This window comes from Pristiophorus japonicus, chromosome 8, assembly GCF_044704955.1.
Source record: "Pristiophorus japonicus isolate sPriJap1 chromosome 8, sPriJap1.hap1, whole genome shotgun sequence".
Classification (NCBI taxonomy): domain Eukaryota; kingdom Metazoa; phylum Chordata; class Chondrichthyes; family Pristiophoridae; genus Pristiophorus; species Pristiophorus japonicus.
This window is the reverse complement of record NC_091984.1, coordinates 231,292,425-231,316,728: the sequence shown is the minus strand read 5'-3', so window position 1 is coordinate 231,316,728 and position 24,304 is coordinate 231,292,425. Positions and strand designations below refer to the sequence as shown.

Below are 24,304 nucleotides of genomic sequence, written 5' to 3'. Positions count from 1 at the left end.
ACCTGTGGCAGAACTCTTCATTCCTTCATCTCTCACTGAGCTTAGCTGACAATGTTTGGCTAGAACAACTTGCTGCTTGTTTTAAAATGAGCAATCTGACTCTCGAACCGCTTCCTAAAGTGGGAATAATTACTTTGTTGTCAGGTTGTCCAAACAGCCCTGTCTGAAACCCAGGATCCAGAGGAGGTGTCTGTTACTGTGAAGGCCTTTATGACTGCTGACCTTCCCAATGAGCTGATTGAGCTGCTGGAGAAGATAGTATTGGATAACAATGTCTTCAGTGAGCACAGGTAGCAAACAAAGCTGTTTGACCTAACTCTTCTCTGCAATTTAAATCTATATGAAGACTTCTAGGAAGATTTTGCAAACATTAGCTAAACGTGCATGCTATAATTGAACGTGAACCATTTGTATGTTTTCGCTTCTTTTGAATGGGTGGCAGTTTAGTATTAAAGCTCCCAAGAGTAGGAACCGGTTTATAATATTTAAAAGTGGAATGCAATAATCCTACATCATTAGAATCATTGGCCAGGAATCGAAAGGTGGTGGTGATGGAAATAGATTGGATTAGGCAGCTCAATTTCATAAAGTCCAGCTGCAAAGTTCCAGTAACTGCTCGTGCACAGAATAAGTTTAAAATACTTGGCCATTTGTATTTAATTGTCGGCCGTAGAATATGCCGCCTTTAGGATTGATCTGAGTGGCGGGGCATTTTTTGACACAGTCTCCATCTCCTCGCACAGGAATCTACAGAACCTTCTGATTCTCACCGCTATTAAAGCAGATCGCACCCGAGTCATGGAGTACATCAATCGTCTGGACAACTACGATGCTCCCGACATTGCCAACATTGCCATCAGTAATGAACTTTTTGAAGAGGCCTTTGCAATCTTTCGAAAGTTTGACGTGAACACATCTGCAGTGCAGGCAAGAGCTTTCCCGTTTTCTTGTGTGGATGTATTCTGAGGGATTGTGAGATTACATCTGAATAATATATCAAAGTAAATTGGCTGATTACAAACACCGTTCTAAAAGAGAATATAGAGCTGTTTCTACTTGTCAATTTCTGGGAAATGGCTTGGCTTTTGCTGAATTCCTACTAGTCTTCCAAGTATTGAATTGGATATTTAGAATGGTTAATTTTAAAAACTTTTATTGATCTCTCCTTTAGGTTCTGATTGAACATATTGGAAACCTAGACCGTGCTTATGAGTTTGCAGAACGTTGCAATGAGCCAGCTGTATGGAGTCAGCTAGCAAGAGCACAGTTGCAGAAGGATTTGGTTAAAGAAGCCATCGACTCCTATATCAAGGCTGATGACCCGTCTGCCTACATGGAGGTTGTGAAAGCAGCCAACAAAAACAGTGAGTATAGGACAGTGAAATTACTGAATGCAAATTCAGTAAGCAATTAGTCTAAATTCTCATCCATGTTTCCAAGTCTGTCTGTCCACCCGTCTATCTATCTATCTATCTATCTATCTATCTATCTCTGGCCCCTCGAACCCCCCCTGAGATATCTGCGCTCCTCTAATTCTGCCCTCGTGAGCATCCCTGATCACTCCAACATTGGTGGCTGTGCCTTCTGTTGCCTAGGCCCCAAGCTCTGGAACTCCCTCCCTAAACCTCTCCGCCTCTCTACCCCTCTTTCCTCCTTCAGGGCAGATTTTAAGGAACGCTTTGATTTTTCATGTGGCTTGGTGTCAAACTTTTTATCTCATACTCCTGTGAAGAACCTTTTTCGGACGCTTCACTGTTAAAGGTGTTTATATAAATACAAGTTGTTGTAGTGCGAGATACGATTGAGACCATCCAATAGGCTGCTATTTCTCCCTAACACACCTTTCCCTAGTTCTCATCCTTCCCTCTTTCTCTCTTCCCCCTATTCTCCCCCCCCCCCCCCCCAAATGCCCTTGTTCATCTTGTGATCGACCCACCACTTGCTCCCTATACTATTCCACTAAACTGCTGACCACCAAACCTACCTTCCTGGCCCCCATGACAGCCGATACTGTAAACTGTTCCCTCTCGTACTGTTCCCCTCCCTTTCAGATGCTGTCAACTCTGCCCTTGGCCCCTCTGCCTTTGTAAACTATTGCCCCATCTCTCAGCCTCCCTTTTTCAACTCAACCACTCCTATCCAGTTTCTGCTCCTGCCACAGCACTGAAGTGCCCCTAATCAAAGTCACAGGACATCCACTGTGACCATGGCACACTAACCTTCTCTACCTGTCTGCAGCCTTTTACACTGTTGACCACACCCTCCTCCAACACACCCTTTGTTGTCCAGTTGAGTGCGACTACCCTCGCCTGGTTCCACTCTTGCCTATCCGTCATAACCAGAGAACCATCTTCAGTGGTTTCTCTTCCTGTTGCCTCAAGTCCCTGAAGATCCATCCTTGGGTCCCTTATTATTACATACTGCACTTTGGCAACATCATCCAAAGACATGCCTCAGATTCCATGTCTAGTCTGGCAGCACCTCACGACCACCACCTCTTGACTGTCTAACATCCAGTACTAGATGAGCTGAAATTTCCTCCAATTCAACATTGGGAAGATGTCAGCCATTGTTTTTGACCCCTGCCACTAACTCATTCCATTGCCACCGATTCCTAGCCATCGTCTCAGACTGAACCATACTGTTTGCAACCTCGACATCCTATTTGACCTCGCTGAGCTGCTGAGCCCATTTCCTCCATCACCGACCACCTGCATCCACCTCCATAATATGACCCATCTCTGCCTCTGCCTCCTCTCTCCTGCTCAACCCTTTATTCATGCTTCTATTGCTTCCAGATTCAACTATTCCAAAGCCCTCCTGGCCAGCCACTCCTCTGCCACTCTCCGTAAACTTGAGATCGTCCAAAGCTCTGCTGCCTGTATCCTATTGGCTCATTTGGAGCATAAACGCTTGCCTGGAGCAGTTGAGCCGACCGGCCTGTTGCTGTGCTGTAAACCCATGCAACTAGCTTGCACCTAGTCCTGTATATCCATCACTCCTGTGCTCACTAACCTACATTGGCTCCTGGTCTGCAAATGACTCCAATTTAAAACTCTCATCCTTGTGTACAAATCCCTCATCCCTCCCTCTAACCTCCTCCAGCATCACAGCCCTCTTGAACTCTGCATTCTGCCAATTCTGACCGTATGAAAATACTTTGTGTAGTCACTGTTGTAATGTAAGAAACGTGGCAGCCAATTTGCACACAACAATATGATAATGACTCGATAACCTGTTTTTAAAAAAAAAAAAATGTAATGTTGATTGAGGATAAATGTTGGCCAGGACATTGGATAAATCCCCTGCTCTCTTCGCAGCAGTGCCGTGGGATCTTTTACATCCACTTGAGGGGGCAGACCTGGCTTCGGGTTAACGTCTCATCTGAAAGATGGCACCTCCGACAGTGCAGCATTGCTCGAGGGAGCCATATGACCTACTCTTGCTCCTATTATGTTCTGTTACCCACTGAGCCACAGTTGACACAAGCCTCTGACCAAGCTTCTCGTCACCTGTTCTAACATGTCCTCCTTTGGCTCGGTGTATATTGTCAGGTTGCCTTCATGTGAAGTGCCTTGGGATGTTACATGCTATATCAATGCAAGTTGTTGTCACAGTTTAAACGAAGTGGATTTTCAAAGCACAGAAGGCTCCAGTAACAAGCCACCAAATAAGAGTGATGCACATTGAAAGGGTCAGCAGCCATAGCTGCAATCTCGCAACCATGTCAAATTGCTGCTACCCAGGCGAGCCTTGTTTTCTGCTTTTGATTGCAATTGTACAATTTGCCAAGGCTGTGACCCATCCCGTGGTGAGGATGATGGGCGCCTTATTGCAGCTGTCACTCCTACTGACCTGGAGCAAAGCAGGACCAACTGTTTGAGTTGCTGAGTAGGTTTCCTTTATTGTCTTGTGCCCTCCCTTGGAGACAAGTATTTTTATTTTGCTGACTTGTGTACGAATCAACTGGGTTGACCTTGTAATTGTACACAACTAAATTCTCTCCCATCACCGTGCTGCACTGCTACCTGATACTGTCTTCAGGCTGTGAACTTGCTCAGCACGGAACTATTATTTTTTTCACACCCCTCCCCCTGCCCTTGTAAAAAATGTCCTAAATGCAGTCTTAAAATTAGTCGATTTATTATTGAGTATTTTTCTCAGTTATGTGGGATTTTTAAGTGAGCATATTAATCTACATTTCTGACCTTTTTCTAGATAACTGGGAAGACCTTGTGAAGTTTCTGCAAATGGCTAGAAAGAAAGCCAAGGAATCTTATGTAGAGACTGAGTTGATATTTGCTCTGGCAAAGACTAACCGTCTGTCTGAGTTAGAGGAGTTTATTAATGGACCGAACAATGCCCACATTCAGCAAGTGAGTAATACCAGGAGTTCATCATGCTAAGCTTGTCAAATTACCATATTTAAAACTTGCCATGCTATAGTCTTAATTGAAAGTTCAGAAATTGTTACACTGCCTATTGATAGTGTTTCACAGCCTTGTCTGCTGAACCATAAATGGTTAGCGACTTAATTCTGTCTTTTAGCTTCATTTGCATTCTGTTTTTTGTAAGTAGTTTTAAAATATGGTTTCAATGCTAGTCATTTAAAATACTTGCAAAAGGGCTATCCAATTTACATGCAAATCCTTGGCTTAAAAGCTAATAATGCAGTCAAGTAAATTAAATCTTTACAGAGAATTGCAATGCGCTGCTCATTAAATGGAGAGAAACTATTTTGAAAGATTAAATTAATTTCCCAATAAATGAAAGCGCCTACTATGTCAGAAGCTTGTGGACTCCAAAAAGGCTTCATCTTGTGGGATCTGTACCAGATGGGGCCATTGTTAATGGTCAGGCCACTTATCTGTTCAAACCTCACCTTATGTTCTGCAGAGTTTGGGTTATCTTTGGTGAGATGGCCTTTATGAAGAGCTGTTAGACAAGGAATTGAATCTTCCATGGTGTATATGGGAGTTATGGATTAGTTTTAGGCATTGGAAATTTCTAATTAATCTATGTAGCTTAATTTCTAACATTTCTGTCTGTAGGTTGGTGATCGCTGCTATGACGATGGTATGTATGACGCAGCAAAGTTACTTTACAACAATGTGTCCAACTTTGCTCGCTTGGCTTCTACTCTAGTACATCTCGGGGAGTACCAAGCGGCTGTGGACAGTGCCCGCAAAGCCAACAGCACCAGGACTTGGAAAGAGGTAGGAGCTGCACAATCATTGTCTGGTATCACCCTGAAGCTGCTGTTCTGCAGCAAGCTGTAACCAGTTGTCTGAAATAGGTTCTAGATGAAGATGCAAACCTATGCAATGCCACCTGTTTCGACTAATCCTCCAATACTGTAGATGCACAATAGTTGTGAACATATTTTTGTACAGTTTGCACTAGAGTAGCCACTGAAGCTTCACCTAAAGTTCTCCTTCACGCACTGAACAGAGCGTCCACAGATTTCAACAAGACCATTTGATTAGAATAATCTTGTTGCCTTTTATTCTCCCCTCTTCAGGTTTGTTTTGCCTGTGTGGATGGCCAAGAGTTTCGCCTGGCCCAGATCTGTGGGCTACACATCGTCATCCATGCTGATGAGCTCGAGGAGCTGATCAGTTACTACCAGGTAATTCCAGTGCTGTTATGCAGGCTGTACTGTTTCCCTTCGGCTGCAGGTGCGTGGTCTACCCAATGTTCAAGAACTTTTTGTTAATGACATTTTTGTAGAATGGTAGTCTCTCGATGCTGAATACGGATTGGATAGAAACTTTGCATATTGATGGTTGCAGATCAGCCATGATCTTGTTGAATGGCGGAGCAGGCTCGAGGGGCTAGATGGCCGCCTCCTGTTATGTTCTTGTGGTGTTTCGACACTCTTCCTTTACAACCAGTGCCAAAACTTTGGAAACGTCGGCTTGATTTATGTGCTGCAGACAGTATAGATTCTTTCAATTTTAACGTACAAAGCTGTAGGGCAAGCTGAGTACTGTAACTCAGTTTAAATCCAGGCCTCAGCTGGAGTATTGTCCAATTCTGGGCACCACACTTTAGAAAGGATGCCAAGGCCTTGGCGAGGGTGTAGAAGAGATGGTGATGGTTGATATTGGCCCAGGCACTGTGAAGTCCCCCCCACTCTTAAATAGTGCTATGTAATCCTTTGTGTTCACCTAAGAGGGCAGACAGAGCCTTGGTTTAATGCCCTATACGTAAGTTGGCACCTGCAGCTGTGCAGCACTCCCTCAATACTGCACTGATGTGCCAGTCCACATTATGAGCTCGTCACTGGAGAGGGGCTTGAACCCACAACCCTCTGCCAGAGCAGGGAAGTTCTCCTCGTTCATGACCAACATTTATCTCCACCAACATCTTATAGTTGGTTGAAACACCAGCAGGAAAATTGAGCTGTAGCATTGGTGACTGATTTGAGTGGAGAACAGAGATGGGGTTGACATTGGTGACTGCTCTGTACGAAGCTTGCAGCCATAGTGTGACAGCAAATGTTGATATCTGGTTTTGGCATATAACATATAAAAGGCATCACTCACTCACTGGGACAGGAAAGGCGTGCCATCCCATTAGCAAATTGCTGGGTCTGTAGAGTTTTCTGTGCTGACCAAATGCAATAAATCCTCCTGCATGATAAATGGAGAACAGAAACATGCACCCAGGGCAGACTGTTGACTAATACTAATCCATAGCTGGGTTAGCAACTTGGTCACTGGTTAAATGCCAATTCAGCTGCTTGAGCATCATGAAAGCGCCAATGAAGGTGCATTTTTTTGTGCCTGCAAATTGGTGTTCTCAAATTGTACACCTGCTGTTGAGTGTTCAGACAATTGCAATGGAAGCCAATAACTTATTCAGAAAGCAAGATTTGACTGCTAGTAATTTAAAATTTGTGTGCTGACATAGGTGGTAAAGATCTGGGATAGGTATAAAGTGCCATTTCCTATCATTTCTGGTTTTGTGATGGCCTCCTTTTTTGATCTTGACTAGAAACCTTTTTTGGAAATTGTTCTACAAATGTCATGAATAGAAAGGTGGGTCCTAGCAGTAAATGATTAGAAGCTCTGACCTCTTTCCCAGTGAATCATTCTGATTTCTAGTTGATACTTCATACATTTTTGTACGGCTGCTGTAAATATTTGCTTCCTGATGTAAAGTATCATTGTGTGACTCTTGTATTATAAATGACTTTATTTTATACCAGGATCGAGGATATTTTGAGGAGCTAATCGCCCTTTTGGAAGCAGCATTGGGTTTGGAACGGGCTCACATGGGAATGTTTACAGAGCTGGCGATCCTGTACTCCAAGTTTAAGCCTCAGAAGATGCGAGAACACTTGGAACTCTTCTGGTCCAGAGTTAATATTCCAAAGGTATTTGCACAGTTTATACTTTATGTAATCCACTTATGAGCTGGTGTTGCTGCTTTATCCAGACTTGAACAGCTGTGCATGCATGTTGCACTGTTCTCCAGATCATGCACTTTGCAAAACCACTCCAAGTGGCTTGCAAAGATGATGGAACGTTAGTGTTCGGTCCTGTCTTGGTTGAGACTGCGAACTGCTATCTACCTGGTGAAATGGACTCTGCAATGTGAATTTTCATATTTTGGTATTCTGACACCTTTTTAATCAAGCTATTCTTGGAAGAGTTTTTAATAAAGCTGGAGTATCTATTCAGGATGGATTTGTGCACTTCAAAAAAAACTATCTGCCACTTAACACCAAACTGGTGCTAATTGTAGATAATTTTGAGCATTTGCGGTGACTGAAGGGTTGGTAACCAGAGGACACCAATTTAAAGTGATTGTTTTTAAAAAAAAAAGTTTCCTCATGTCGCCTTTGGTAAAAGAGCCAATGAGTTATGATCTGGAACGTGCTGCCTGAAAGGGTGGTGGAAGCAGATTCAATAGTAAATTGCAAAGGGGAATTGGATCAATACTTGAAGGGGGAAAATTAATGGGCTATGGGGAAAGGGGCAGGGGAGTGGGACTAATTGTGCCAGCTTTTTGAAAGAGCTATCCAGGCAGCATGGGCCAAATGGCCAGCTGTGCTGTATCATACTATGCTGTTAATGCAGAATTAGCAAGGTAAAATCAAATGTATTGAATATGCTTTATATGCAGTCTTTTTGGAAATGTCATTGGAATCTTCTTTGGTTATGTAGGTTGATTGCTCTCATTTAAACTGAGTTGGTAACTTTGTGATGGTTCTGCCTCTTGCTCTCCAGGTGCTTCGTGCAGCAGAGCAAGCCCACCTCTGGGCTGAACTGGTCTTCCTGTACGATAAATATGAAGAGTATGACAATGCAGTAATCACCATGATGAGTCACCCAACAGATGCTTGGAAGGAAGGGCTGTACAAAGACATTATTGCAAAGGTACTTCCCAATGTTGCTAGTAAAGGGTGAAATATGCTGTACCCAGTGTGAACTGTCCTTTTTACAGATCCTCTGTCTGGGTCATTACTCTATGTGCATGTGTATCCATTCCTTCATCGCCGGGACAAAATTCTGGTGCTCCCTACCTAATGCACTTGCACTTTACAGGTGTCGGTGGAAGATTTTTTAAATTACAAGTCAACAATTGATTTCCCGTTCCTTATGCTGAACAAAAGTATTTGGTTGGCAGGTGGCTTGGACAAGATGTTAATTCTCAATTTTTCCCACAGGTTGCCAACGTAGAGTTATATTACAAGGCACTGCAGTTCTATATAGACTTCAAACCACTACTGATCAACGATCTCTTAATGGTGTTGTCACCCCGCCTAGACCATACCAGGGCAGTCACCTTTTTCAGTAAGGTGAGCCATGATTTCTAATGCATAGCAAAAATCATTTGTTGTGATTATCCTGTGTGGTGTACTGTAGTTGCATTTCTTGAGGCTAGCTTCAGTGAATGCCGTCATGACCTCAGTTATTTTGCTTTTGAGAATATATTTGCTCAAGTCCCCATCGCCTTTGTGCTCGCTGGCCTACATTGGTTTCCAGTTAAGCAACGCCTCAGTTTCAAAATTCTTATTTTCAAATCCCTCCATGGCCTTACCCTTCCCTACCCTGAGATATCTGCACTCCTCTAATTCTGCCCTCTTGAACATCCCTGATGATCACTCCACTATTGGTGGCCGTGCCTTCTGTTACCTCGGCCCCAAGCTCAAACACCCTGCCTAAACCCCACCACCTCTCTACCTCTCTTCTCCAAGATGCTCCTTAAAACATAACTCTTTGACCAAGCTTTTGGTCACCTGCGCTAATTTCTACTTATGCGGCTAGGTGTCATATTTTGTTATCGTCTCATACTCCTGTGAAGCGCCTTGGGACATTTCACTACGTTAAAGGCGCTATATAAATACAAGTTATTCATGTTTTGTATCTGATTCGCAGATGGACCAGTTGCAGTTGATTAAGCCGTACCTCCGCTCTGTTCAGAATCACAACAACAAATCTGTGAATGAAGCTCTGAATAACCTGCTTACTGAAGAGGAGGATTACCAGGTACGGTGCAACACCAGTCGTGTAAATCAAAACATATTTGAGGGGAAAAAGGTTGCATGCACCTGCTTTTAGATTAATGGGGCAACTAACTGCTTGAGTTCCCAAGCTTGACACAAGTGATCCCTGCCCCCCACCACTTTTTTTTTGAGAATTGGAGAGCTTGTTTTTCATATCTTGGCTCGTTGACATTGTGCTGGGAACTTCACCACCTACCCATCCCACTTGGAATATTCCATGTGGGTACGATCCGAGGAAAGAAAATGGTGTTTAACCATGACCCTACTGGAATTGGAGCTTTCCATTGCATTATTACATGCATGGCACATTGCAGCTGTTGTGAACTACCTGGCACAAGTGGCCCCCCATATTATAAAAGTATTTACAGCATCGAATTTGGCCATTTGGCCCAACTGGTCCATGCTGGTGTTTATGCTTCACATGAGCCTCCTCCCACCCCTCTTCATTTAACCCCATCAACACATCCTTCTATTCCTTTCTCCCGTGCTTATCTAGCTTCCCCATAAATGCATCTATGCTATCCACCTCAACCGTTCCATGTGGCAGCGAGTTCCACACTGGGTAAAGAATTTTCTTCATTCCTGATTGGATTTATTAGTGACTATCTCTTGTATTTATGCCTCTGATCTTTCCCACATGGGAAACATCTTCTCTGTATACCTTCTCAATCCTTTTCATAAAGACCTGTCCGGTTACCCCGTAGTCTGTTTTCTGGAGAGAGCCCCAGCCTGTTCAATCTTTCCTGATGGGTATAACTTCTCATTTCTGGTATCATGCTGGTAAATCTCTTGCACTTTCTCCAGTGCATCTATCCGTTTTTATATAAGGGGACCAGCACTGTTCAGCAGCCCAAATGTGGTCTAACCAAGGTTCGATAAAAGTTTAACTTGACTTCACTGCTTTTCAATTCTATCCTTTCACTACTGGGAATAACATAGTGGGAAAGTTTGTATCTAATGTCTCAACTGACTTGAAAAATCTCTCTCAATTATCAAGTTCAGAACCAGCTTCTAAATGGGTACTAGTGTTGGTACCACTAGATATTGGGTGCCTCATTGGAAAAATATCTTTGGAAGTATGTTTAGCTCTTGAACTCCTGTGGATAAAAATGCTCTTTACCCTTTAGTGGGCAATTCTGCATCTACTTGCATAGATCCAACCCCAAGTTATCTTTCTCCGTTTCTAAGGAGCTTCTTGTGATCAGTCAACTCTACACTTGCCCCCATGCATGTATTTTAAACACATACTTTTTAATTTTTGGCATGTTTTAACTTTAATACAAAGGTGTTGGGTTTAGTACTTTGGGTATTGTGGTCAGTGACGTGTATTTAGAAATCTGGTATGACCACCTTGAACATTTCTTTTTACAGGGTTTGCGTACATCTATTGATGCATATGATAACTTTGACAACATTAGCCTTGCTCAACGCCTAGAAAAGCATGAATTAATTGAGTTTAGGCGCATTGCTGCTTATCTCTACAAAGGCAATAATCGTTGGAAACAAAGTGTGGAACTCTGCAAGAAAGACCGTTTGTACAAGGTAAGCATCTGTTGGAATGCTTTACGCCACCTACTGAAACTTTAACAATTGAGTGGCTGAAAAATGTGATTCCTAACTTTTAACCTTGATTATATGTCCAAGACAAGACTTAATTAAGTTAACTGACTTGTGTTTTGTAGGATGCAATGCAATATGCCGCAGAATCTAAGGACACTGAGCTCTCCGAGAAACTGTTGCAATGGTTCCTGGAAGAGGGCAAGCAAGAATGTTTTGCGTCCTGCCTATTCACGTGCTATGACTTGTTACGGCCAGATGTGGTTCTTGAGCTATCGTGGAGGCATAACATCATGGACTTTGCAATGCCATACTTTATTCAAGTTATGAGGGAATATCTTAGCAAAGTAAGTCAACTTTTTAAGTGTAGTTTCTGCAGAGCCTTTTACTTTTACAATTGGCACGCATAGCTTGGGTGGCGACAGGAATCGAATGTAACGTTTTAAAACTGAAAGCTGCTTTATTGTAGTGATTTGCATCTGATGCGAATCGGATACTGAAGCTTTTGGAAAGCTTGCGCGATAGATTTAGTGTATTCAAATTGTGCTAACTTTAGTTTTAACAATTCGTTCTAGAGAGAGTTGGCCTAGTATGAAGGAACACTGTCCTTTTTATCCAGGCTCTCGGCTGTGACCTTTACTGGTATTGAGATTGAGTGAGCAGTCCTGCGCAGCTTATTGTGAGCATGAGTTCACAGCATTGGTGACTGGCATCAAGCATATTTGGTTTAGCGGTGTGCTAATCCTGCTGACTCTGGGTCTCGTCAGCCAGCACAGCAGCAACTTGCAGTTATATAGCACATTTAATGTTGTAAAACATCCCAAGCCGCTTTGCTAGGGAGTCATCCCGAGTCGCATAATCTATATTGGGACCAGTCGTCAAAAAGGTAGGTTTTTAGGAGCGTCGTAAAGACGTACAGGTTTAGGGAGGGAATTCCAGAGTTTTGGGGAGCCCAGGCAGCTGAATGGGTGGCTGCCACAGTAGTGGGTCAATATAAGATCAGTGAGGCACAAGAGGCCAGAATTGGAGAAGCCCAGAGATCGTGGAGGGTTGTGGGACTGGAGGAGGTTCGAGATGGGAAGGGGGGAAAGGCTACCTCTGATCAGATCCCCAGTTTGAGACCATTTAAAAGCAGGTCTTTGTGACCACTGACTTTGCAAGACTTGCACATTGGGAGCCAGTGGAACTAAGCAGCTTTAATGCCTTGAATTGAAAGCTGGATATAATGGTGTGTTGGCAAACTGGCAGAGGTTTTATCCCCCTCAAATTGCAAGTGAAATGAAACCTTTGCACTCTGAGCATTGATTGGATGCAATTCCAACATAATTAGAAGATAGCCTCTTGTGTGCTTGGTGTAGCAATTTGTCAACCTGTTCAAAAAGAGACAGGCTTAAAATTTCACTACACCTAGTGTCCAAATGAAATATTCTCCCTATATTTTCTCAATGCCATGTTAAAATGGCTGGAATCATCGAATCATAGGAATTTACAGCATGGAAGGAGACCATTTCGGCCCATCGTGTCCGTGTCCTCGACAAAGAGTTATCCAGCCTAATCCCACTTTCCAGCTCTTGGTCCGTAGCCCTGTAGGTTACAGCACTTCAAGTGCACATCCAAGTACTTTTTAAATGTGGTGAGGGTTTCTGCCTCTACCTCCCTTTTTTCAGCAGTGAGTTCCAGACCCCCACCACCCTCTGGGTGGACATTTCCACTCCACTCTAAACCTCCTAGCAATTACCTTAAATCTATGCCCCCTGGTTATTGACCCCTCTGCTAAGGGAAACAGCTCCTTCCTATCCACTCTATCTAGGCCCCTCATAATTAAGGTCTCCCTTTAGCCTCCCCTGCTCCAAAGAAAATAAACCCAGCCTATCCAATCTTTCCTCAGGTATAATTCACCTGTCCAGGCAACATCATTGTAAATCTTTTCTGTACCCACTCTAGTGCAATCCCATCTTTCCTGTAATGTGGTGACCAGAACTGCACGCAGTACTCTAGCTGTGGCCTAACTAGTGTTTTATACAGTTCAAGCATAACCTTCCTGCTCTTGTATTCTTATGCTGCCTTTGGGGATTTGTGGACATGCACTCCAAGGTCCCTTTGTTCCTCTACATTTCAGTGTCCTAACATTTAATGTGTATACCCTTGCCTTGTCAGCCCTTTACCCTTTATGCATTACCCTTTGCTTCCTGCCTCTATTTTAGATCCAACTTGCCACTTTGCCCTGGATCCCATAGGCTTTTACATTTGTGACCAGTCTACCACATGCGACCTTATCAAAAGCCTTGCTAAAATCCATATACACTACATCAAACACACTACCCTCATTGATCCTCCTTGTTACCACCTCACAAAAGTCAATCAAGTTAGACATGACCCCTTAACAAATCCACCCTGGCTGTCCTTGATTGACCTGTGTATTTCTAAATGAAGATTTATCCTGTGTCTCAGAATTTTACCCAATAATTTTCCCACCACCAGGTTAGGCTGACCTGAAATGTATAATAGACTGGGCTGGACACTGGCAGATTGGCATACTGTTAACTATTCATGAAACTTTCTACCAGTGTCTTGGGGTTGATGTTGGCAGATACTTCAGTAGACACTCAATTGATAAGTTTGTCCATATATATTTAGCCTGCATTAGTTTGTCTGCACTTTGCATATCAATTAATGTTTCAAGTCAATTTAGGAAGCCACATGTTCACCGTTCCCCCGAAAGTCCGCGGGTGTGTGGACTGGCCGCGCATCAATCGGGAGGTCCCGTGCAGGCTGCGCACGCTGGAAGATGCCGCGCAGCAAATTTAAAGGAGCCGCACAACATTTTGGAGGGAGTGTCATTTTTGTCACGCGGCTTGGAATTACAATTGCATGAAAAGTTTTGGGACTGTTGAATTGGAGGTGGTGTAGTCTTAAATGTGTACAAAATGGCTAACTTGTAGCAATGCAAGCTGAATTTCTTAGTTCATGTTGACATTCAGTTTGACGAAGGTTCCTCTGAAAGTTTTAGCTAGTTGTAGACTAGTGCTGGGGCCCCAAATATTTACAATCTATATTAATGACTTGGATGAAAGGACCATGTAATGTAGCCAAATTTGCTGATACAAGTGACGAGGACACAACAAATCTGCCAAAGGAAATAGACAGGCTAAGTGAGTGGTCAAAAATTTGTCAAATGGAGTATAATGTGGGAAACTGAGGTTATCCACTTTGGCAGGAAAAATAAAAAAGCAAATTATTGTTTTTAAATGGGGCAAGATTTCAAAATGCTGCAGTTCTGAGGGTCCTTGTGCATGAATCAAAAAAAGTTAGTATTCAGGTACAGAAAGTAATTAGGAAGGCAAATGGAATGTTTGCCTTTATTGCAAGGGGGATAGAGTATAAAAGCAGAGAAGTCCTGCTACAACTGTACAGGGTATTGGTGAGGCCACACCTGGAATACTGTGTACAGTTTTGGCCTCCGTATTTAAGGAGGGATATACTTGCATTGGAGGCAGTTCAGCGAAGGTTTACTTGGTTGATTCCTGGGATGAAGGGGTTGTCATATGAAGAAAGATTGAGCAGGTTGGGGCCTGTACTCATTGGAGTTTAGGAGAATGAGGTGTGATCTTATTGAAACATGTAAGAATGACAGGGTAGACGCAGAGAGGATGTTCCCCTCTGGAATCTAGAACTAGTTTCAGAATAAGGGGTTGCCCATTTAAAACTGATGAAGAATTTCTTCGGAGGATTGTCAAAATTTGGAATTCTCTATCCGAGAGCTGTGGAGGCTGGGTCATTGAATATATTTAAGGCGGAAAGAGAGATTTGAGCGACCAAGGGAGTCGAGGGTTATGAGGAGTGGCAGGGAAGTGGAGTTGAGGCTAAGATCAATCAACCATGGTATTGAATGGTGGAGCAGGCTCGAGGGCCAAATGGCCTACTCCTGCTATTGTGTTGAAGGAGTGACTAAAGTGCTTCTGAAGTTTGAGCTTTCCAACCGAGCCAAGAACGTGAAGCCTACCCTGATGCATGCCCGTTACTTTTAAGTTGCAAAGTCTTTCTGCTTGGATCACAACTTTTTGTTTTTTGATTTTCCTGTGATTGAATCTGTGCTTTTACTCTAGGTCTCAAGTTTCACCTCTGAATTTTCTTGCAGGTTGATGAATTAATGGAAAAGGTGATCATCTGCTTTTCTCTAACATAGTTGGACTCCCTCAACAATTTGTAGCTGCTTAGTTTTTGCTCAGTGTAGAGGGAGACGCATAACCTGACCTGCCTTGTAACTCTAGTGTAGCTGTCGGCTAATCCTTAGACACAATAGGCATCTCGATTACTAGCCGTTTTGCAGAACTCCCAATTAACCGCTTGCTGTCTTTTCTAACTGCAAAATTTTGTTTGGCTTAACCAATATATTGTTCCCTGGGCCTCTTGATTGTGAAAAATGTTGATCAAACATGTCCTTACCACCGCCATGCCCTTCTTTCTCTCCAAGATGTGTTTGCATCTGATTTGAATAGACTTGCCAGCTCTTGGTGAAAACATCCAGCAGGGTTTTAGCCATTTGCTAATGAGGTGTTCACTCACTTTTGGACCTTGAACATGGTCCTGGTACAATGAGTTGAGGTGACAAACTAAACACTTGTATTTTCACTAGACAGCACGTTAAAATAATATTCCACCTTTTGGATATTAAAGGGAAATATGAATTTTGAAGCTTGGTCTGCAAAAAGTCGTATTTTTGTCAAAGAACAATAGGTATAGATTCTTGGAGATTCTAAATAATAATTGTCCAGCATAGTTCTGAGATTGTCCCTGCATTGCAGCTTTTTGAGAAGGGGGAAATAGAGTAGCTGCTTTTAGTTATCCACCATTTGCAGAGTTTAATATTTAAAAGAAAATAGTGATGCAACCTTGATCTCTCTTTCTCTTTTTTCTCTTTTTTTTCCTCTTTCTCTTTCTTCTTTTTCTCCTTCTCTTCTTCTCTTCTTCTCTTCTTCTCTTCTTCTCTTCTTCTCTTCTTCTCTTCTTCTCTTCTTCTCTCCTTCTCTCCTTCTCTCCTTCTCTCCTTCTCTCCTTCTCTCCTTCTCTTCTCCTCTTCTTCTCCTCTTCTCTTCTTCTCCTCTTCTCTTCTTCTCTTCTTCTCTTCTTCTCTTCTTCTCTTCTTCTCTTCTTCTCTTCTTCTCTCTCTTCTCTCCTTCTCTCCTTCTCTCCTTCTCTCCTTCTCTTCTTCTCCTCTTCTCCTCTTCTCTTCTTCTCCTCTTCTCTTCTTCTCCTCTTCTCCTCTTCTCCTCTTCTCTTCTTCTCCTCTTCTCCTCTTCTCTTCTTCTCTTCTTCTCTTCTTCTCTTCTCCTCCTCTTCTCTTCTTCTCTTCTTCTCTTCTTCTCCTCTTCTCTTCTTCTCTTCTTCTCTTCTTCTCCTCTTCTCTTCTTCTCTTCTCCTCCTCTTCTCCTCTTCTCCTCTTTTTCTCTTTCTCTTTTTTTCTCTCTCTCTTTTTCTCTCTCTCTCTTCCCCACACCTTTTAGTTGATTTTCGTCAACTGCTTAACAGTTGATGAAAGCCAAAGCAATATCAGAGGCTGACTGACATTTGATACAATGGACACTTGTTAGAAGTGGGCTTCATTTACTGGCTCCACTAAAGCTGCTGGTCCCAGTGTAGTCTGCATGCAGAAACACTTTCCGTTAGCTTGCTGCTTTGCAAATGCTGCATCTGATGCATGTGCTCTCAGCACTACAGAAACCTGGCCTACTTGAGTGAGGTCATGCTTGTTTACATTGTACTGTAAATTCTATCACACACCTGCTGATCATTGCTGTCCCTACGCCTTGCCCCTCACCTTTTCCCAATCTTTCCCCATGTTTGCCACGTCAAATATACTTGATCTTTTTTGTGCTGTTATGGACTGCATTGGGATACTGGCCTATTGGTGGCAACTGTCCCTGCTCCAGAAATGCTATTTTGAAACGGTTCCGGTAACTCCCTGAAGGCTGGGGTAAATGTACTGTCGTGTATGTAAAAAATTTTTTAGCACCAAAGAGAAGGTCCCATGTTTCAGTCCTCTGACTGATTTTCAATTGATCTTGGCCAGAGCAGCAGTAGAGAGGCCAAAAGTAGCCTCTGCTGTGTAGGTCAGAAATAACTCTGTTCTTGTTTCCAATCCCTGTGATTTCCCCACTAGAAGAGCAATGTGGGTACAAAGTAGGTCATGGTTTTTAAATTCACGCTTTTTAGGCTCACTCTCTATCTTCACCTGAGTGAGATAACACCGGCTGCTGTTTGTATGCAGAATGGTATCTTGTTATCGTTGCCTCCCAGATGGAGAAAATTGGAAAAACCCATGTTCCTATTCCTTGCTATCCAAACTGTTTTTCACAGCATTCTGCAAAATTTACTTCAAGCCTTTTGCAATCTTGTTTTTAAAGTGCTTTAACATTTATAAATGAGCTCTTCCATTAAGATTAAATTGCGTAACCACGTTTTAAGTACTTAATGCCATCGTGACTCCCAGGGTCTTGTCACTTGCAGTCTTTCCATGTTGGATTAATTTAACCTAAATGTGTTGTATAGATTTAGCCAGGCAACCCATTTACTGTAGATAAAGTTCCCCTCTAGTAATAGAATGCCTTTTTGTGGCTCTTCATGTGGATGCAAACCTAGGTAAGTATCTTGGCTATGTGAGCTGTACTTCAGGATGTTTCTTTGCCGTGCAATAAGTTGTTTGAGGATTGGGACTTTGTTTAGTGAGTGGCTTGTTGTATTGCCTTAACTTTCAGATGTACCTGAAAATCTTTAAATTTTTTAATCTTTAAATCGTAGGTGGATAAACTTGATGCTTCAGATACCTTGAGGAAAGATGAAGATCAAGTGACTGAACCAGCTCCATTAGTATTTGGTAGGTTTGCTTAGTTTAGCTGCAATGGTTCTGCTTCACATCCTGCTATGAAATGGAAAACTCTAAATCTGGTAACTCAATGGGCTAGTTATGAAATTTGCCAGATTGTTGTACAAACCCAACTGGTTCACTAATGTCCCACATAGTCTGGCTGACATGCAGCTGCAGTCCTATTGTGGTTGGCTCTTGTTTAAAAAAAAAAACACCCACTACTGTCTGCACTGGATCAGGATAAGACTTGGAAGTCTAATGCAAATACAATATACATCAATGATTTGGATGAAGGAATTGAGTAATATCTCCAAGTTTGGAGATGACACTAAACTGGGTGGTGGTGTGAGCTGTGAGGGGGACGCTAAGAGGCTGCAGGGTGACTTGGACAGGTTAGGTGAGTGGGCAGATGCAGTATAATGTGAGGTTATCCACTTTGGAGGCAAAAATGCAAAGACAGAATATTATCTGAATGGTGGCAGATTAGGAAAGGGGGAGGTGCAATGAGACCTGGGTGTCATGGTTCATCAGTCATTGAAAGTTGGCATACAGTACAGCAGGCGGTGAAGAAGGCAAATGGTATGTTGGCCTTCATAGCTAGGGGATTTGAGTATAAGAGCAGGGAGGTCTTACTGCAGTTGTACAGGGCATTGGTGAGGCCTCACCTGGAATATTGTGCTCAGTTTTGGTCTCTTAATCTCAGGAAGGACATTCTTGCTATTGAGGGAGTGCAGCGAAGGTTCACCAGACTGATTCCAGGGATGGCTGGACTGACCGATGAGGAGAGACTGGGCCTTTATACATTGGAGTTTAGAAGGATGAGAGGGGATCTCATAGAAACACACAACATTCTGACAGGACAGGTTAGATGCGGGTAGATTGTTCCCGATGTGGGGTGGGGGGGAAGCCAGAATCGGGGGATATATTCTTAGGATAAGGGGTAGGCCATTTAGGACTGATGAGAAACTTCTTCACTGAGTTGTTAACCTGTGGAATTCCTTGCCGCAGAGAGTTGTTGATGCCAGTTCATTGGATATATTCAAGAGGGAGTTAGGTATGGCCCTTGGGGCTAAAGGGATCAAGGGGTATGGAGAGAAAGCAGGAAAGGGTTACTGAGGGAATGATCAGCCATGATCATATTGAATGGTGGTGCAGCCTCAAATGGCCTACTCCTGCACCTATTTTCTATTTTTCTATGAAATACAGGTTGGATCTCCCTTATCCAGCACCACCCCTTGTCTGGCATGATGCCGGGGACGGATGTGCAGAACGCAGCCAATCTCCACTCTGACTTTGGGGCCGCACCGACCTCCTTTCCCCTTCCTCCCCGACCTCGGGCTGCTGACCTCCCATATCTGGCAAAATCTCTTCGGCACGGGCCAGATCCTGAGGGTGCCGGAGAAGGGAGGTTCAACCTGTACTGCGGATGCTAGAGATCTGAAATAAAAATAGAAAAGGCTGGGAATACTCAGCAGGTCAGGCAGTGTCTGTGGAGAGAGAAGGTTAATGTTTTAGGGCGATGACCTTTCCGAACTGATGAGTTCATCAACCTGAAACGTTGACTCTCTCTCGGTCTCTTTCTCCCCCCCCCCCCCCCCCCCCCCCCTGTCGTCAGTCTATCTGCACCGATGCTGCCTGATCTGAGTATTTCCAGCATTTTTTTTTGATTTGGGAAGTCCAAAACCAGTTGATGCGGTGTCTTCGTCAACATCTGGGGACTGATGCCCAACTTGGGCCTGTCGATCAGCTAACATCCCAGATTGTTTCTCTGTCCCTGGGCTATGTTCCAGCAACAGGATTGATCGACCAGTGGTGGCGCATAATGGGCAGTTAAGTGAGATTGGCCCTCAGACACTTCACTGGTCCAAAGTCAACGTTTGAAGTTTCATGGCTTCAAGTGAAACGAGTGCAAGTAAACCTCCTGCTGGTTACCACCTACCTTCTCCTTACTACCCCCTCAATTGGCAAATTGGTTACTCCTGTGTTGAACACCACCTTTTTGAAGGAGCACTCAGGGAATCAGTAGCATAGGATGTATTCTAGGTGAGGGACTTGCCACAAAGTGTGTCCCACTAGTATCACAACTCACAACTGACTGAGTTGCAGGGCATGCCTGCCAGAGCGGGCATGTGGCAGAGAGTGAGGGATCGATGCCCAGGTGTAACCCACCTGTCTCCCATATGTCCACTGCAGCATTGGTAGGGATGACCATCTCCGTCTTGCCTCCACATAGGGGCACCTTCCATCATGTAGTGTGTTTAGCCTGGCCCACACTGCACTGCAGTAGTGTCTGAGATTTAGCACCCAAACTGAACAAAAGGTTCTGTAGACCAACAGAATTGCATACTCATAATCTGTAGCTTATCTCTTGGTGAATCCCTCACTCTTTTAACCTGGAGATCAACCCTAGTTCAGTGGTGCAGGTCTGCCTAGAGCAGCACCAAGTATTCCTTCACTGGATTAATGTGCATCATTCAGAACTAAGCCAGATTAGCTGCATGCTAAACTCAAGCAGCAGCCTATAGTCAGGGCTAACATCAACAGATCTGAGCACACATATTATGTGGAAAGTCAACAAGTGCCCCCTGGTGGAACTCTGATTCTGCTGCCCAAGTAAGAGAGCTCGGCACATCTCTGGTTATACATTGAAAGATCCACTTACTGCAGTTACATTTAGAATTTGAGCATGCAGGCATTCTTTGTGTTTCATCTACATGCACTTTCAATAATGTGTTTGTACTCCTGGGCATTTTGAAAGTGCCACCTTTTCAGTATATCTCTACATATTGAATTTTTTTTTTTGTCAATTTAATGCCTTATATTTCTTGGTATTAAATTTGCATCAGCCATCTGTCTGCCCCTTCTGCCAATCTCTCTGCTCTCAAACTCTACAGTCCTTGGTATATTACAAATTGACTTGTTTCCCTATGCTGGGTGCAGATTTGGTGCCCAGCACCAACCTTTTTCCCTGCCCATCGACCAACTTTCCATCAATGCTGCTACCTTTTGTGTCTTGTACCCTAATAATTAATCATCATTGTAGACAGTCCCTCATCCTGTTTGGGTGTGGAAGCAAGTCATCCTCTGAGTTTGCAGATGTTTTAATGAAGGACTTAATATTCCAGATCCCAAATCACATGAAGGGTGGAAGATGCCTGTGTGAATTTTTTTAACGTGTGGTGGCTGTTGCACACCAGCCATCACACAGGCTTGACAGAGCTATGTCTTGTTCCATTGACTAGGATTAACCAAGATGACTGGAGACCTGCTCTGCTGCACGGACCTAGTGTGCGTGCACATCGCAGTGTGGGCTGCCCCTGGGCCCTTTCCTCTTCTGGGCCTAAATGTGTAACGACCACCCTCTGATACCTTGCCAAATGCCTTCTGCCAATCCATGCACACTAATTGTATTCATTTTCACAAGTCCAGTATCTCCAAAAGCATTTTTTAATTTGTCAAACTGTCGGGCAGGACTTGCATTTAAATCCATACTGGCTGGCTTTAATGTCTAACATGCACTAATTTGGTCTCAAATTATGGGTTGTGTTTTCAAACTATGCTGTACTAAAGTTCAACTAACTGGTCTGTAGTTTACCCTGTATATTCTCTCCCTTAAACAGTTGCATATGTTGTAATTCACACATTAAACAACCTGTTGCAGTGGCCAGTTCAGGAATTTGGTCTACATGCATTCCTGCATCGGCAGCATTATGCTGTACTATTTCTGTGTTGGGCCATAAAGTACTGGAAACTTGCATCTTAGAATGAGTAGCACAACACTTGCCATAAACAATGAAAGACTTGCATTTATATAGCGCCATTCATGACCACCGGATGTCGCAAAGCGCTTCACAGCCAATGAAGGTCTTTTGGAGTGTAGTCACTGTTGCAATGTGAGAACCGCAGCAGCCAATTTGTGCACAGCAAGCTCCCACAAACAGCAATGTGATAATGGCCAGAAACTCTGTTGTTTGAGGGACAAATATTGGCCAGGACATCAGGGATAACTTCCCTGCTTTTCAAAATAATGCCATGGAATCTTTTGCGTCCGTGAGGGCAGACAGGGCCTCGGTTTAATGTTTTATCCGAAAGGCAGCACTCCCTCAGCACTGCACTGGAGTGTCCGCCTAGATTTTTGTGTTGCAGTTCCTGGAGTGGGACTTAAACCCACAATCTTCTGACTTGGGTGAGGGTGCTCGATATAATTAATTCTCTTTTTTGGACCACTCAATAAATGCACCACCAAATGTGGTCTGAGCAACTGACTTTGCAAGTTCCCAAATTCCATTATCTTATTAGTTGGCCCAAAGCAGAGTAAGGACATGGGATTTGACCGTGTGTCTTTGGGGGGTGGAGTGTGAGTGGATTTGGGCTTTCTGTAGCTGTTCAATGGTCTTTGCTAGAAACAAACTGCTTTAATTCATGGATTTTGGGTGAAGAGAGGCCTCTCTCGGGATCTGTGCTCCACTATAAGCCTATGGGCGGGGTGGGAAGCAATTGAGAGCTGCATGAATGATGCTTCATTTTATAAACCAGGTGTTCTTGGGGATTTTCATCTGTTACGTACCGAAGTTTTAATGGACAGTATAATAATTGCAGCGGGCTTTTAAATTTGTCCTGTTCATCATAGTCCCTCGGAATCGAGGAAGACTTGCTTCCACGCTTAAAATGAGTCCTTGGGTGGCTGAACAGTCCAATAAGTGAACCACAGTCCCTGTCACAGGTGGGACAGCTAGTCGAGGGAGAGGGTGGGACTGGTTTTCCCGCGCACACTTTCCGCTGCCTGTGCTTGATTTCTGCATGCTCTCGGCGAAGAGACTGTTAAACCACTTGTCGATGACCATTGCGCACCTGTATATGCTATGGCCGTCATATAGTTAACTGGTTTTTGTTTTGTGATCTTGTAGGTCAGCAGTTGATGTTGACGGCTGGTCCCACTGCAGTCCCCCCTCAGCCTGGTTATGCTTATGGTTATCCAGCTGGCTACACCCAGCCTGCTTATGGCTTCAACATGTAGACGTCACCAGTCGACAGCTTCACCATTTGCTACTCCTAAATCTTCATGAAAACGTACGACCTCCATAAAGAGCACAGATTTATGCCTGAACACTTCCTCTGCCGCATGAAGATTTATAAAGGACTCCTGTTACTGTTATTTATTACATATTGTTACATTTCAACTTTAAAGTGTAGCTTTTTTTTAATTGTATTTAGAAAATACAACCTGTTGAGAGGCACTGATAGAGATTAAGGCAAGTATTAACTAGTTTACTGAATCTGGTCATAACTACTTCCAGTAGATCAGCTTTCTTTGTTAAAGCTGGTGGCTTAGTGCAATGTGAACTGTATTCCCCCCCTCCCCCCCCCCCCCCCCCCCCAAAAACCCTGTGTACAGCTTGCCCTCATGGTGATGAGGAACGACGGTACAGAAAGCAGCCCCGTGGCGTTTAACCTCGAGAGGAGTCTCTGCTGGTATCTGCATGTGTTGCCAAAATATTTAATGTGATGCTAAAGGTGAGGTTGGAAGGCGATTGCAAAAATGTTTTTTTTTGCGTTCTTTATTGGTACAGCACTGAATTCACGTTTGGCCTCCTCGCACAAAAAGGTCCTGGCCTCTACGGGTGGAGCACCATCTGTTCTGCATCACTTGGGTCCTCCGTGCCAAAAAAAGATGTGTATGTGTGTGCCACTTGTTAAATTTAATAATTTATGCCTAATGTAAAATTTATGGTAAGGAGCCTTGTTGCTAATCATGAATATTCAGTTCACTAGATGATGATCCCAAGTATCAGTCAACAATGTTTGGTTGAAGTCTCTTTTTTTTTTTTGGTTTGGATCTTTAGCAAGGCACATCTCTGGCAAATGGTCTTTATTGAGCAGCATTTAGTTGGGGACTATGTGATAAACAGCGCAAATCTGATTCAGCCCAGTATGAAATGCTGGTTATAGCGGTGACGATGCATTTAAAACCAGGGGAGATTGTGCTGTTTGTTAAAGCTTCGACATCAACGGCATTGTGAATATTTACTTTATGCAACTGTACAAACTTACTAGCGAGTTAAGAAATGGATGTGCATTTGACTTCCCCCATCCTGCTGCCCTCGTGTCATGCCATCAGAGGGATAAATAAAGTTTACACACAATTCTCATTACACTGCTGTATGGTCACTAATTCATTGTTTCAAATGTGTTTGCTTCATGGGCAGAAATATTAACGCATTATAGGCGGTTAATTATGTATGGGTTCGTTGGAGAACCTTTAACCACCATACATGTTGATGTATTTGGTACTGAATTGTAATGAGGTGGTCTGCCTTACTGGTTTAATCCAATTCCAAAAGATCCAGGCCATCAAATTGCTGTTT

The 24,304-nt window shown here is 43.4% G+C and overlaps 1 protein-coding gene across 5 annotated transcripts in view; it reads left to right on the top strand.

The window, feature by feature from the left end:
- cltcl1 (clathrin, heavy chain-like 1) overlaps nt 1–24,091 on the top strand; it is an 86,500-nt gene extending 62,409 nt beyond the window's left edge. Inside the window, exons 19-33 of one of the 5 annotated variants that reach the window (XM_070888053.1) lie at nt 145–290; nt 744–927; nt 1,172–1,364; nt 4,219–4,376; nt 5,052–5,216; nt 5,522–5,629; nt 7,214–7,381; nt 8,238–8,387; nt 8,678–8,809; nt 9,390–9,500; nt 10,889–11,059; nt 11,200–11,421; nt 15,213–15,233; nt 17,873–17,948; nt 22,847–24,091. In XM_070888053.1, coding sequence (XP_070744154.1) covers nt 145–290; nt 744–927; nt 1,172–1,364; nt 4,219–4,376; nt 5,052–5,216; nt 5,522–5,629; nt 7,214–7,381; nt 8,238–8,387; nt 8,678–8,809; nt 9,390–9,500; nt 10,889–11,059; nt 11,200–11,421; nt 15,213–15,233; nt 17,873–17,948; nt 22,847–22,956 — 2,115 coding nt within the window. In that variant the 3' untranslated portion in view covers nt 22,957–24,091. Of the gene's footprint in view, nt 1–144; nt 291–743; nt 928–1,171; nt 1,365–4,218; nt 4,377–5,051; nt 5,217–5,521; nt 5,630–7,213; nt 7,382–8,237; nt 8,388–8,677; nt 8,810–9,389; nt 9,501–10,888; nt 11,060–11,199; nt 11,422–15,180; nt 15,234–17,872; nt 17,952–22,846 lie in introns of those variants that run through there. The other 4 variants (XM_070888054.1, XM_070888058.1, XM_070888057.1 and 1 more) reach the window with 4 other exon arrangements.
- Nucleotides 24,092–24,304: the final 213 nt, after the last annotated feature.